The sequence below is a fragment of the Myiozetetes cayanensis genome, unplaced genomic scaffold, assembly GCF_022539395.1.
Source record: "Myiozetetes cayanensis isolate MyiCay16 unplaced genomic scaffold, myiCay2020 scf4, whole genome shotgun sequence".
NCBI classification, from domain to species: Eukaryota; Metazoa; Chordata; class Aves; order Passeriformes; family Tyrannidae; genus Myiozetetes; species Myiozetetes cayanensis.
The window spans coordinates 58,347,711-58,363,490 of record NW_026087631.1 but is presented as its reverse complement, the minus strand read 5'-3'; the positions used below and the strand labels follow the sequence as shown (position 1 = coordinate 58,363,490).

General features: G+C 37.8%; 1 protein-coding gene across 20 annotated transcripts in view; it reads left to right on the top strand.

Moving 5' to 3' along the window:
• MPDZ (multiple PDZ domain crumbs cell polarity complex component) overlaps window positions 1–15,780 on the top strand; it is a 92,234-nt gene that overhangs the window by 16,000 nt on the left and 60,454 nt on the right. For 18 of the 20 annotated variants that reach the window (XM_050328637.1, XM_050328636.1, XM_050328644.1 and 15 more), the window contains 8 exons: window positions 843–1,064; window positions 1,989–2,128; window positions 4,078–4,291; window positions 6,177–6,305; window positions 7,490–7,693; window positions 11,573–11,687; window positions 13,279–13,367; window positions 14,997–15,192. In XM_050328637.1, coding sequence (XP_050184594.1) covers window positions 843–1,064; window positions 1,989–2,128; window positions 4,078–4,291; window positions 6,177–6,305; window positions 7,490–7,693; window positions 11,573–11,687; window positions 13,279–13,367; window positions 14,997–15,192 — 1,309 coding nt within the window. The remainder of the gene's footprint in view (window positions 1–842; window positions 1,065–1,988; window positions 2,129–4,077; window positions 4,292–6,176; window positions 6,306–7,489; window positions 7,694–11,572; window positions 11,688–13,278; window positions 13,368–14,996; window positions 15,193–15,780) is intronic. The other 2 variants (XM_050328643.1, XM_050328642.1) reach the window with 2 other exon arrangements.

The window sequence follows — 15,780 nt, the reverse complement described above, 5'->3', positions numbered from 1 at the left end:
AAACTGCAATATTGTGGTTAGTGTGCCAAGCAAGTATGCAGCAAATCTATGTGGAGTAAAATGGTTTGTGTTGACAACCAACAGTTAAGCAGGACAGCAGCCAGATGAGGAATTCTGCTCATCTGTTAGGTCAGCTTTGTATCACCAGCAGCCATTCCTTAGATTGGTTGGAAGAGATCTGCTTGAGAAGAGGTAGTTTACTATGACTGGGCGAAATGGAGACATTTCTTATTTTCTTTTCAGTTCTGAGTATTGTCAAGTCTGTCTGTGTAAAGGTACAGTTTTGATTTTCAGATCAGCCTGGTGGTTTTGAACTTGTTCAGTAGTTTATTATTTAACTCTGGCTCTTGTAGATAGTCACATTGGTAGTGCATTGTGATGCAGAAACCTGACCAGGGAAATTTGCCCTCTATGTAGCTGGTGAGGTTGGTTTCTTTTTTTCACCAATATATAAATACTTTTTTTTTCTTTTAAAATAAGTGATACATTTATTTGGATTTTTTTTTTTTTTTAAATACTGATACTGTAGAAGACATTTGATAACACTTGTTTACTTCTTCCGCTGTGATGGGATACTTCAAGATTGCTATGCTGGTAGGAAAAAATTAATTTTAGGCAGTTTTAAATTATTCTCATCAATTTCTGTGTTTTATGCTGGTAATTCACAACTTTACCTTGATTGTAAATATTGAAGGTAATTTTTCTTTTTAAAATGTCTTTTTAAAATTGCAGATTAGCGTTTCAGGTACTTATAACAATCAGTTGAGTTACTGTGATGCTCTTACGTAGGTGGGAGGTTTCTGCTTTTTCTGTAAATCTGTGTTGCCATCAATCTTTTACAGGTAAATATTGTGCCCTCCATACATTCCCCTGATGAATTCCCTCAGCTTCTCCATCATGGTGTGAACATGGGGTCCTTACCACTTAATGAGTCATATTTGTTGGCTCAGCAGAATGGCAGCCCAGCTAATGTGCTGGAAGCATCAATGAGATCCATTACTCCTCAGATTAATGGGAAGTCCTCCAGTGATGACTTTGAGCAGCTGATCAGAAACATGTCCCAGGTAAATTTATCTTACAGTAACCACATAATGTGGACTACTGATTAAAATACATGTATGTTTATTTAAAAGCAATTGTTATGCAAACTAGTGGTCACTTGCTATAGAAAATAAAAGTAACCTTTTAATTTAGGAACAATTAGTAAATGAGAAAGCAGGTGAAAAAGTAGCCTTGATATTGTCACTGCTGAGTTACTGTCCTTAGCTGGTCAATGTGTGTCTCACAGATCAGCGTCCCATTAGCTTTTTATGCACATTGTAGCACTGCCTCTCTGTGCATGAGCGACATGGTTTCTCAGAGCATGCTCTTGTATCCATAACTAATAACAACTAAACTTTCTTGGAAATAAAATGGAAAATTCCTTTTTGGTCTTGCTGTGTGATCTTACTTCTTTCCTGTAGCAGCTAGAAATGATGTACAAGCCTCTGCAAGTGGCTGGAGCTGAAAATGCCCAGGCATATATTCTAGGATTTTCATAAATAATCTGTAAAAAAGCCTGATAGGGGAAGTCTAATGCTTTTCTGGAGAGCCTTTTGCATAGTCCTACTTTTTTTGTCTTTCTGAAATTCATCCTCTTTTTCTAGTTTTGCTTGAAAGTTAACCTGTACCCTTTAAAATTTTATACATGCATGTCCTACTTTTTCACTACTAAGCATAAACTCTGTATATTTAGCTATTCTTTCCTGATTTCGTCTCTGGGCTGTGGTAGTCTTTCATTTCTCAAATCTTTTCTATATGATAGGAAAAAATTGGAAATGAACAACTATGTTTCAGTTATTAGCTTGTATAGTTTTGCCCAACTGTAACTGGTGAATTAGAAAGTAATTTCCAAGTTTTTTATAACATTCATTATTACTGCTTTTTAACATTTTTAACCTTTGTTAATTTTTAACATTTGTGCTCTTTTTTTAACTTCTACTGAACAGGGTCGTCTTGTTGAGACAATTGAACTTACTAAACCTCTAAGTGGTGGTCTGGGCTTCAGTGTCGTGGGACTCAAGAGTGAAAACAGGGGAGAACTAGGAATATTTGTGCAAGAAATCCAGGAGGGAAGTGTGGCACATAGGTAAGAAAACTACTGGAATATTTTACTACACCAAGTGTTAATGTGACAGTGCAATTTAGTTGTGCTAGTGCTGTTATTTTTGTGGTATAAGGGCATGTTTCCCTCATATCCTAAGCATCATTGCAGATGTAAAATTACGCAACACTGCAGTTTTTGTGATGTTGGAACAGGGCAACACATGATCTGTTCTGAATTTGTAGAAGCTACAGATGTCCTTCTCTGTGGTTTAATACCTCCTTTTAAATAAGGAAAAAGGGGAGGCTGCCATACTGTGTTTTGTCTTTTAACACTGAAATCCATATTTTACCATCCTCAAGTGCACTGAAAAACAGTTTGACGCAAAAAAAAGTCAGCTGTAACTAGCAGTCTTATTTCTTAGGTAGGGCCCACTGAGCAGGTGGGAAACCAAACTTTAAAGTCAAGCAAGGCTTGACCTAAACTCAGAGATATTCAAAGAGATATTAAGTTGATGTTACAGAAGCTCTGCAATAATAATAGCTTGCTGAAAGTATACTTTAGACTTAAACTCAGATGTCACAAGTAGTGTTGAGAGAAATGGATTTCTACTGTAAGACCAGCTCACAGGGGCAAACGAACTTAGTGGTGAAGGGCAGCAGTGCAGGTTCACTGCAGGCTGGTGAGGTGTATCAGTGATCAAGGATCCTGAGCGGAGCTGCTTTACAGTGAACTCTGTATGTTGTATGGAGAGGTGTGTCATGTTGTTCCTGTTTTTTGCTGTGCTGTAGGGAGAAGTTTTCAGATTATTTGTGATCTGAACACTGTGTTATTACCAGAGGCCAGAGCATGGTCTGCAGAGTTAATTCATTTACGGAGAGTGGCATGCTCTGGGTATTCACACTATTTTTTAATTTGCCTAAATTCCCTTTTTTTTTATTTCCCATTCAAGTGGTATTTGCTTTTACTTCTTTTATTACATGGAGATCAGACCTGTCTTTATTTAGTTAGGCCCTGCCTGATTCATTGTGCAGAAGAGAAACATTCAGCAACTGTTACAGGCATTATAAATGAGAAAGGCTCTGACAATAATAAGTCTTCGAAAGAACTCTGGAAAACAGTTCAAATTCACAAGTGAAATACTATGGGTTGAAGCTAGATACTTTTTCCTGAATGCTGTAACTGAGCTTCTACAGTGTAGATTCTCACAAAAGCTGGTGTAATAGGGATCCTTGTTTTCATTGCTGCCCTTTGTTTTCAACACATTGGTGCATTGGGAAGCAAAGAATAGGTGGAGGAAGCAGCCAACTTTGTAGGCTTCATGCATTTCCTTTGGATTAGATCTGGGGAAGGGCCCAGTATGTAATTTTACAGTAGTGCTTCCTTTGTCAGAAAGCAAAGAGTTTTTTTAAATTTTAATTTTTTCCTCTTGTATAAAAGGAATCTGTTTTATCATTTTAATTCTGTTTCTTTATTGCATGCCCTTCTTTTTTTCTTTTTTTTTTCTTTTCTTTTTTTTCCCTTGTTTTCCAGCAAAACAAAATTTGTTTCTGTAGCATCTTGATGAAAGTGTGTTCCACTTTACACTGATGAATATTCAGGATGGGGGCGCTGAACAAAGTGGAGCACTTGATGTGTAAAGCAAGAGGCTCAAAGTCAGGAATAAACACAAGCTCCCAGGCTGTGGTTGGGAGTGACTGCGATTAAGATGCTTAGTCTCGCATGGGGGCCCAGGGAGAAGAAAGCTAGCTAGGGGGTAGTAGCCAGGGGACAGTGCAGTGGGATTAACTTCAAAGGAAGCGATCACCAGGGTGCGCATCAGCTCCTTTCAGCACAACTGCAGGGAGGGATTAAAAAGTGGGGGGAATAGAGACTGGGTTATTAAAAATACTGGAAAATTGTCAAAATATTGCAATTTCTGTGGCAATGCTTCCTTGGTTTTTCTGGTTTGTTTATTTTGTCATCCCCCTTCCCTGTTTACACCTATGTGACAGAGATGGAAAGCTGAAGGAAGCAGATCAAATCCTTGCTATTAATGGACAAGCCCTTGATCAGACAATTACACATCAACAGGCTATCAGCATCCTACAGAAAGCAAAAGATAATGTCCAGCTAGTTGTGGCCAGGGGCACTTTTCCTCAGCTCATCAGTCCTGTAGTTTCTCGGTCTCCATCTGCTGCTAGCACAGTTTCAGCCCATTCCAACCCGGTGAGTATACCCCAAACATCGGTGTATTCAGTTCTGGTCATGTATGTACTTACTGCATACAGTATTTTGAGACTTTTTTTGGTAACTTGTATGTACGAGCCTTCAAATTTCTCAAGGTTTTTCTTCTGTTTATCTTTACTGTACCTTTGCCTATGCAAAAAAGTAGAAAATATTCAAGTTTGCTGGGGGGAAATCTTCATCTTGAATATGTTCCTTCCTTTACCAAATTATCTGTACCTACCAGTGCAAATAGAGCATGTTTACCTTGATGAAGCTATATTTTGAGATTGCAGTAAACAAGATCTTTTTTTTTCTTTGCCTTCTGCTTGGGCAAACAGAATTTTTGAGGCATTGCAATCTGATCTGCACTACCAGCTGAATGGGTACTTGTGTGTTTGTTTCTCTGTTCTGTTAGCGTGGGGGATCCAAGTAAAGTAACAAGAGTGAGCCATTAAAATGCCATGTGCATGGATGCACTTTAGGACCCCCCAGAAAACAGCTCTGCTACAATTCCTTTCTTTTGAATGCTGGTATCTTCATATAATGCTTTGTCTTGGAATGAAACAATCTGTCTTCGATTTCTGTAGATTTTGCTGTTCAGTCATTTGTGACCCTTCTTTAAGGAAGTCAATAACCAGAAGTATAGAGAGAGCAGTCTGGAAAAAGCAACTGTTTTAGAGGTTTTTTTAATCATTAGGGTAAAATTTTGAGTGAAAGAATGTCAGAATTACTCTTTTCATCTGTGTGCAGAAATACAGCTGACTGACCTAACCTTTCCTGCCAGCACATAGGAGAGGCCTACTCTCTTCCATTATTGCTGTGACACACTTTTTTCTCCATGTGGTTGCCTCTGTATTCTCCAAACAGCAACACTTGCTTGAAAAAATGTTCCTTTCAAACATGCCACAGCTTTTGGTTTTTTAGCATGTGCTTGTTTTCTCTTTGCTTTCAAATGCAGTGTATTAGGAGCTGTCCTTTTCTCTTCAGGCTTTGATTGATCATTGGTTTATGTTAAGACTGTGGATTTCCAAATGGGTGCCACAGGGAATTTGCAATGCCTGGATTATGCCAAAATAAAGTCTTACTTCAAGATCCTACCTGATGTAGAAGCAATGCAGTTTCAAGTTTCAGATGACTGAATGGTGTGGCGTGTTCTTCAGGAGAAAGCACACTATGAGCTTCCAGCTGTCCCTTCAAGTAGTGCCCCATGTGAGCGACCTAGCATTTGTCTTTCTTTCAGAGCAGTTTTGCTTCTGTCAGAACATGAAGTCTGCCGTCAGAGCTGTGTGATCCTGCTGCTGCTGACATCAGACAGTGCAGAAATCTTTGCTCATTACATGAGGCAATTCTGCTCATGCCTACTTTGCAATACCTGGTGCTACTTTCAGCCTTAAAAATCCCTGAATTGAGATTTTGCTTTCACCTGTGCTTTTTTATGGTGGCCAATGTGAACATGTGCTTAGCTGAAGACTTTAATTTCTAGTACTATGAGATTTCCTAGCAGCAGTATTTACTGACTGCAAAGGGGCATGAAGGTGGGCACCCTGAGATGCTACTTAAATTAATTCAACAGATTCTTGAAAGGTCTGACTCACTACCCAGCTGTTTTGTACCAGAGAAGTTTCACCTGTTTTGGAACTACCAACTTATTGCTTAAAAATTATGAAATCTTAGATAGTAATTGTTAAAAAGATCTCTTATGTCCACCTTCCTCCAACCTTCCATTATCCAAAACATATTCAAGAAAAAAGGGAAAATAGTTCTCAAGTTCTAATACCTGTGTGAAGATTTTTACTTGATAATCTTAAGGGCCTTTTTATACCTATAAAAATCATATATTCTATGAGTCTAAGTTTTTAACCATTTGCATATTTGTTCCTTTTAGGTTCACTGGCAGCATGTGGAGACCATAGAGTTGGTGAATGATGGCTCAGGTCTGGGATTTGGGATAGTGGGAGGAAAGTCAACTGGAGTGATTGTAAAAACCATCCTCCCAGGAGGGGTGGCTGATCAGGTACATTCAATCTACCTTTCTGTTACCATTCAGTAAGGTGTGAAGTTACTCTTTACTTTTATGATCATGCTAAATACTGGTAGCTTTTGTCCACATAAATTAAAAAAAAAAGACCAAGTAGTGAAATTTATCCTCAATAAAGGTGTGTTTAGTGCCATACATTTGAGTGTAAAAGCTGAATTAGGCTCTAAATTACATTTTCAAACCTGTTCCATTATACATGTTTGTGATATTAATTTAGACTCTTAATTCTTTCATGAGTGTACTGGTTGTAGTCAAGGTTAGGGTAGACTCCAAAGACTGACTTGCTCTGCCCTAACAGCTAAGATGATCTGCTTCTCTCTGCTGGGCTTACTGAGGCTTGGAGCAGACGTCTGACTTTGTATGTCTGCTTCAGAACACAGGCTCTACACTTGCCTGAAGGGCTCATGTGAATTGAATTTGTTTATCACAGCTGATTTCAAGCTTGTCCATTGGACAAGTACCCAGGGCTGCATTAATGATCGTCAAGGCACAGAGGCTGGTCAGTCTTCCAACAACAGCAGTAGAGGGCTGATAACCTGGAGATTCATGGAGCGTATTTACTGCTGCACTCTTTCCCTGAGCAGGTAGATAGGTTCCTTTTACAGACCTGTCTCTTTAATACTCATCATATGACCTAAATTCATGTAAAGCTTTTTTATTAATTAAATGTAAATCAGTAGGAGAGTAAACAAGTGTAAATACATAAATAACTGGATCACAGTAAGAGAGAAATTAATTTTATTTTGAAGTTATGGTTGATCCAGAGAACTAGTTTTTAAATAGAAGTGCAAAGCAGAATAAATGTTTTTTTACTGTCTTTAGAGGTGTGGAAATGAAGCTTGGAAATGAAACCTGAAGTTCTGTAGTCTACATGTGGTTGTTAAATATCAGTAGGTAATAACCATAACAAAACACTTTTATTTTTGTGTGCTTGGGTGACTGCTTGAAAAATTATCTCCTGGGTGTTTCTGTGGAAATTCCTAGTAAAATTAGTGTGCTGTTAGGCAACCTTCAGGATATTGACTTGACACCCAAAAAAAGTCACCTGGTTCATATGTTGTAAAAGTGACTATAGCTATGTGGTCTTTTTCTGACTGTATGGTACACGGAAGAAGTAGCAGGATGTTAAAAGATTTTTTTCATAATTATTTTTCCTCCAGCATGGGAGATTGTGTAGTGGAGATCACATCTTGAAAATCGGAGATACAGACCTAGCTGGAATGAGCAGTGAGCAGGTGGCACAAGTTCTAAGGCAGTGTGGAAATAGAGTGAAACTGGTAATTGCAAGGGGTCCTATTGAGGAGCCACCTCTTCCAGCGGTTCCTCCAGGTACACCAGTACCCACCTCAACACTAGATAAACAGGTAAGCAACAGTGAATATACTTAACTCATTGCAAATATCTGCTATAAACTTCCTTTCTTTTTACTTGCTCTTTGAATGTCTTTTGTCCTTATTTTCTCAAAAATTTTCTTTCCCACTAGTGATGTTCTCATCTGACAGTCTGGGAGAATTTGAATGTAATAAGTCCACAATTCAAGTAACTATACTCTTAAAGACTTTTGGGAATAAGATTTAGGACCTCCATAAGTATAATCTGAATAACAACTTGTTCTGGGTTTATTGCAAGGGTATGTTATTACATTGGAAACAGCTGATGCCATGAAATCTTTTCTTCAGACAGAACTGGTTGACTATGTAGCATTTCTCTGTCCACTTGTCTTTTTCCTCTCCAGAAATATTTCTTCTTTTCATATGATTTCAGCTCTTCATCAGACAGTTCCTCCCTGTGCCAACCAGCACACAGATGCTGCTTCTATCCCACATCACCTGTCATTGCTTATTTGCTAGATATTTTCTAAAACTAGTCCATCAGCCGCTACCCTTATTCTCCTGCTGATGATTGTACTATGCACTGTTACTCCTCTGCGATTGTCAGCCACTTAAAAAATGCCGTGTATATCATCATGACCTGTCAGCTCAAACCCTCTACAAAATAGGCCATTTGCATCTTTGTAACAAAGTCTGGTTTCAAAAGAACCAGGAACAGTACTGTTTTGTCACATGTGGTGATACATTTAAATGTGAGTATGTGGAGTAAATTAATGAGAGAAGAAAAAGTTCAGTGGTTTTGAGCCTACAGCTATATAGAATTTAGGCCTTGGAAAATTTTTTGTTTTACTTTCTTTGCAGCTACAATTTAGATTTCAAATAGGTCACTTCAGAAGAGAAAAAGCCATAACAATTTATGGTTGATAAATGTTGCCCCTGTCCATTGTAGCGGTATCTGTGAAAAAGAAACATCCTCTCTTTTGTGGCTATAAGACAAAGAAAGTTTATCTTAACATGGAGGCTTCTGAGCATCTAACAGGAGAGACAAACTGGTACTTTTGTGTCTTTACAGCACTCAGGCATAAAACCTCTCTGTATTTTAGATAGAGGATCCGTATTTAGCCCTAGTATTGTCTGAAAAGCATGAGTCTCAAAACAAAAGCTGAATTTGATAATCTGTGTATATTTCTTCAGTGTTTGCCTTTTTGAGGTTATCACAGAATCAACTACGTTGAAAAAGAACTCTGAGATCATTGAGTCCAACCCATGACCAAACACCAGCATGTCATCTAGACCATGGTACTAAGTGCTACATCCAGACTTTCCTTAAACACCTCCAGGGATGGTGTCTCCACCACCTCCCTGAGCAGCCCATTGGAATGCCCAATTACTTTTTCTGTGAAGAACCTCTTCCTGATATCCAACCTAAACCTCCCCTGGTGCAGTTTAAGACTGTGCCCTCTTGTCTTTCTCCCTTGTTTCCTGGGAGAAGAGACCGATGCCCACCTGGCTACAACCTCCTTTCAGGGAGTTGTAGAGAGTCATGAGGTCTTCCCTGAGCCTTCTCTTCTCCAGGCTAAACAACCCCAGCTCCCTCAGCCTCTCTTCACAGGACTTGTGCTCAATTCCCTTCACCAGCCTGCTTGCTCTTTTCTGGACCTGCTCCAGCACCTCAATGTCCTTCCTGAACTGAGGGGCCCAGAACTGGACACAGCACTCCAGGTGTGGCCTCACCAGCACTGAGTACAGAGGCAGAATCACTTCCCTGGTCCTGGCCACACTATTCCTGATGCCATTGGCCTTCTTGGCCACCTGGGCACACTGCTGGCTCATGTTCAGCTTCCTGTCAATCAGTACTCCCAGGTCCCTTTCTGCCTAGCCACTGTCCAGCCACTGTTTCCCCACACTGTAGTGCTGCATGGGATTGTTGTGGCCAAAGGGCATGTGACCTGGCACTTGGCCTTGTTGAATCTCATAGCACCGGATTTGGCCCATTGATCCAGCCTGTCCAGGCCCCTCTGCAGAGCCCTCCTACCCCCCAGCAGATTGACACTCCCTCTGAACTTGTCATCTGCAGATTTGCTAATGGTAGACTCAGTCACCTCATACAGATCATCAATAAAAATATTAAACAGGACTGGGCCCAGCACTGATCCCTGAGGGACACCACTAGTGACTGGTCAACAACACCATTCACCACCAATATATGATGCAATGTTGAGGGAAGTGTCTGCAGCTGCGGGAGGTATAAGATTTCTAGTACTGAGGAAGTAGCTCAAAGCAGCCAAGGGGCAAAATTTAAATTTTTTGACACCTTACTCACATTCTTTACTTTTCAATACCTTCTTCCTGGTACATCTCTTCTGGCAGAAGGTAGGGCTATTTTTAAACTTCTGCATATACAAAGTCTTTTTCTTGGAAGGAGCACCTTGTTAATGGTTGTGCAAGACTTACTGATTTGGGTCTGAAGTGAAGATGATGCAAACAGCTTGGTTTGTTATTTTCTTCCTATCAGATATAGTGTGGGTGACGACTTCAAGATGCTCTTACAGTTATTACTGAGAGCAGAATGGCTTTTCGAAATGGCCACTTCTTGTCATGATCACCTGTAGATGTCTATCCTGTAAAAATTCATGAGGTTATAGAAATTGGATCAGTTTTTTAGTGGTATTACCTCTGGCCAAAGTAATCCTGTATTATCAAGTAGCAAGATGATTATGCAGTAACAATTTATTTTTCTTGTGCTTAATTTTGGTTTTCGTTAGAGTTGTTCAGGTAAAGAACTGAAATTAGATTCTCTTGGCAAGTAGCATCACAGCTCTCCTGAAGTCGTCTTTTTTTAGGCACATACATACTTACCTAGTCAAACTGGGTTTAATTAGTACCTGCCTGGTTGCAGTATTGGCACTTTAAAAAGTATTAGCTGCTTCTTGACATGCAGAAAGGAAAGAATAAAAGAAGAGTATACCAGGATCTTGAAGGATTTTTGTTTTATGAAATCCCGTTTTAAATGTATGCATAAATATTGATGCCCATATAAATACAGTGAAATTAAAGCCTTCTATGTGTAATCATATAGTGATATATATCAGATATTGAAATTGGTAGAAACTGTATGACAACTGAAAGATAAAAAATTTGAAACCAAAATTTTCAAGTTGAAATTAATTTTTATAAGTAGTTTTTTCTTTTACTACAAACTCACTACTGTTAAAATGGGATTTTAATGTGTATTTTACTTCCATTAACAGTAAATAAATTATATATTTATTCCCAAATCCTTTGTTACTGAAATTCAGAGGCTTATAGTGGACATTAACAGAGATTATTTAGGTAGCTGGAAGTATAATTGTGCCCTACTAAACCCCAATTTTTAAGTCTTTCAAAAGCAAGAAATGTAATTGTCTAACTATAGCTTTTAGTATGATTTAAACTTGACAAGTTTAACAAACATAGCAATAGTTATTGAACAGAAATTTAAACAAATAGAATACAAAATAGAATTATGATTTTTTTTCTTCTTTTTAATAATGCAGACATCAAAAGCTGGTTCTGAGGAGGTACCAGAATAGCAGCAAGCTACATATTCATATATGTGTAACTTATTGTACAAGAAATTCATAATTCAATTTGTACAAATCTCACCAATCATTTTAGTCACCAAATAATGATTTTATAGGTTAGAGGTAATATGCTGGAGCAGTAGGCTGGAAAGTACATGATCTGCCCTGTATTGCTCCATCATGAGGAGTGTTAACCTATTTCTCGTTTCTCTGGTGACCAGCAAAGAGTATAAGGGAAGTTTGCATTCCCCTTTTTATGTTTGAATCAAATTTTACATGTTAATGACTTCAAAGAATGTGAAGGATTTTTAAAAAAAAGCTTCATTTCTTATCACTGTTTCCTTATTAGACAGATGCTTCTATTGATGGCTGTGAAGATGGGGAGAAATTTAATGTTGAACTTACTAAAAACAACCAGGGTTTAGGAATAACTATTGCTGGTTACATTGGAGACAAAACATCAGGTAATGGTCAATTTCTGCACTTTACTATACAATCTATTACATACTATCGTGTATATGCATCCAAGACATAGTTTTGGTATAGTATCTCTTAAAAGAACCTTTAACAATATAAAAATCTATTTAAAAGTTTGTAAAGGCAAAAGTATTGTTTTCCTTTTGTGAGAAGGACATTTGGAATAAAAGCAATTGGTGTTATTATAGAATCCCACCTCTATTTTTAAATCAAATTTTATCTTCACTTTTTTGGCTAAAGCTTGTGCTTATATTTTTTTGAAAAACAGTTCTAAAATTGGTTGAACCCTCTTTGTTAGAACGAACTGGGCTTTTAAAATTACATTTTCATTTTTAAAAGGCTCTTACAAGGTAATACATTAGCCATTTGGGTTACGTCCAGCTGTTAGAGGATATAAGAATGCCTGGAATTCAGTAAGACCAGCCTGTGGGTGGATGCAACAACTTAAAAAAAAAAAAAAAAAGAGACTTGTCAATGATGTGACTGTAATATATTTATAATCTTATTTTTCCTAAACTGAATTGAATCATTAGCCTTCCTTCCTGCTAACTTTTGTCATAATGAGGTCCAGTAAAAAGTTCAAGTCTGTAAAGGATCTGACAACTTTTAGAATGCGTTTTGTAGTGAATTATCTTCATAATAAACATATTCATTTAACAGAATGGGAACATTTGTTGAGAGAAAGTAGATTCTTATAAGATTTCTGATATCAGTGTTGCAGGCCTGTGACTGTCAGACCTGATTTCATGCCTGTGTATGCTGTTATTTTTCTCAATTTCATGTATGCTGTGCAAAACGTGCATGTAGGAACTCCATAGATTTTCAGTTTATTGAGCTGGTGAAATTGTTTCACAGGCAAGTGTATTTCTCCTAAAATGGATTTCTTTTAGTAAAATGTCCCTTCAGTAGATATTCTCTATATATTCCTTTTCCTTCTGATTCAAAATTAGTAACTGTCTAGTTAATAGGTAGTTCTGTTAGGGTTTTTTTGTTTGGTTTTGGCTTTTTTGTGTTGTGGTTTTTTTTTTTTTTTAAATTTTGTATCTAATTTTATCTAATACTGGTAGCTGTACTTAAAAGCTGGTTCAAATGTAAGTTGTAGTCCTGTTTACTTATAATTTTCTGGATTTGGCTATACAAACATGCATTTTCTTAAGCAGCTCCCAAGTACGTAGAAAGTTCAGAGTTTACCAGATTAGTGTACTCAAGCTGAATTTTCTGTCCAAATTTGACAAACAATGTTCATTGTTGATGTTGGTTTCAACATTTAGGTTAAAGTAAGTTGGAATGTTTCTTGTTTTGCCGCAAGAATTGTGAATTTACATTGTAGGATTTTGAATGAAATCTGGTCCAATGCAAGCCAACAATAATCAGGTTCATCCTTTAGGAAAATACTAATATGTATGTTTTACTTAAATCATTACTTTTCTTCATGATTATTTTCTTATCTTACTTTGAGATTGTGGGTTGGTTTTTTTTCCTCTCTTTGATTGGTGCCATTAGTTAGAGATTGTTGCATTATTTAAATTGTTTCTTAATAAATTAGTTAATTTAATTTTACCTGTTTCTTCATCCCAGAACCTTCTGGTATCTTTGTGAAAAGCATTACAAAGGGGAGTGCTGTTGAACATGATGGCAGAATCCATGTGGGAGATCAAATTATAGTTGTAAGTAAACACAGAAAGAAGCGAGATCACTTGTCTATGAAATTCTGCTTATGTTGTAAAAAAATGCTCATATATTACTTTTTTAAAATACTTAGGATTACTGTTGAAATGATGAGTCCTTTTTTGAAAAAATATTTGATCACATTATCTTTTTGATTAGGCTATCCACACTTGGACTTCTTTTAAAAATCTCTGTTGTATGTGTGTATCTTGTCAGTAGGAGCTTAGTAAGTGCAAAGTTCTGAAGTTTGATTAAATTTGCACAACTTTTCAAAATTATTTTTAAAAGTATTTTATTAAAGTTTTAGGTGCTCAGAGAAAAAAAGAACATACTTTCATCCATAAAATGTTTTTGTGTAGTGAAAATCAGGTCATGAATGCAGGGAGCGCATTTTTGTGTCTCTCATAGATATCTCCTTAGGCAGCACTGAGAACAAGTTATTGTCTCTCTCTAAATGTGCCTGCATGTTTGTTTGTGGAAGTATATATGTTTTAGTAATGATTTACATGCTGAATACAGATGGCTGAACTTGATTGTTGCAGTTTGCTTCTTCTGCTGCAAATGCAGAAGAAGAAAATTATTTGAGTGATCTCAGACAAAAGAATAATAAACACTTCTTAAATATGGTTTGCTTAAGCATGGAGAAAAAATAACCCCATCCGATTTTTGATTACTTTATACTTAGAAGAGCACCAACGGTGGAAGAAGAGAAAAACAACATGATGACTAAGAGTCCAGGGGGGTTCGTTCTTCATGGAGGAGCAATTAAAATAATGAAATACGTGTGTTGTGTAGATAGACAGAAAAAGCTACAGGAACATAGTATTATTAGAAGTATTTTAGAAATTTAAGGCACAGAAGGGTAAATTGAGAAATAATAGAATATTACAGAGTTTGCAGGGAGAATAATAAAATGGAGTGTGTGCTAGGGATAATGGGATGAAGTTGAACCATGCCGAAGTTTTGATTTCCAGAAAAAAACCCCTGAATTAATAAGTTAATGAGATAGTTTCAAACAGCGTTGGCCAAAATCTTATTCTTTAAAATATTAAAATGATGAACCAGTAATAACATCTGGTTGGTTTTGACAGTGTTTGATTGGGAAAGGGGATTTCATGGTGTTCAGTAGTAGAGGTTACTATATCTGAGATTTCTTGGCCTCAGAATGACTACACTCTGTAGTTCTTTCTACCACCATGGATTGATACATCTTTCCTTAACCCTTGTGTCACCAGCACTCCTAGCCATGACTGTACTGGTTTATTCACCCAGTATTTTCTCCTTGGAGGTAGAGATGGCTGAAGTGGTCAAGCAGGCAGACTGCTCAATGTGCCCTGCTCAGCACATGCTGTGTCCTCTCCCACTTTGCAGAGCCGATCTGCCTGGCTGCACCACTGTGGGCACCTGAAGCACTTCCCCTCTCTTTGCTGTAGTGCTGATTGTCGCTGAGCTGTGTGGTACTCCAGTGGAAGTGCTTAGCATATCCAATTTCGCTAAGTCATACAGGTTTTGTTCTTGCCCCTCCGCTTGCTTTGTGCGCAGGCTAACAGATGCTGAGAGCTCACCATAGTATTTTGCCCTGGCCTCTTTTTTTTTTGGGTGGACTGAAAAGCTGTTTGATTCTGCAGGTGGATGGAACAAATCTTCAGGGGTTTACTAATCAGCAAGCAGTTGACGTTTTGCGGCACACAGGACAAACGGTTCGGCTCACTTTGATCAGAAGAGGTCTTAAGCAGGAAAATCATATTCCGCCCCAGGAGGACTTCAATGCTCCTGTTGAAAAGGACTTACAGTTCCAAACAAAGGATAGTAGCACAGCCAAAGGTAATTAAAACTGGGTTGGCCAGATTTATTCTGGGTAGCTATTACTGTTGGGAGAGTGCTGCACATGAGGGCAGAGCATGGTCTACTATAGTTTGATTAATTTTGTGGACATAGTGGTATTATTTGTTACATTTTCAAATTGAGTGTTGAAATTTCTGCCCTGCATTGCACTTCTGTCTGAATTGCTTTGAGATTTTGATCCTGCAAATCTTCAAATGGCAAGAAGGTAGCAAATCTTTTATTCATGCTCAAGAGTGAAAGCTGCATTCAAAAGCAAGCAGAGAGGTAGCCTCCTCAATGAGCAAAATCAAATCTCAGCTCCTTTCACTCTTGCATATCACAATCTCCAGGTATGAGAGGAGGGGCCTGTATCTAGAGGTTATTAATAATCTGATGTGTGTGTACAATGTTCAGAAGCTAAAGACCAGTATTAATTTTGCTTCTGATGACATGAGATTAGTGAAGCTTAATCTTATATACTCTGCACATATTGAAGTATATGTGCCAGATATTGTAAGTCAGTGTGCTTGAACACAGGATAGCTGCACAGAGGCTGGATGCACAAACAGCTACTTGTGTTATAGTTTG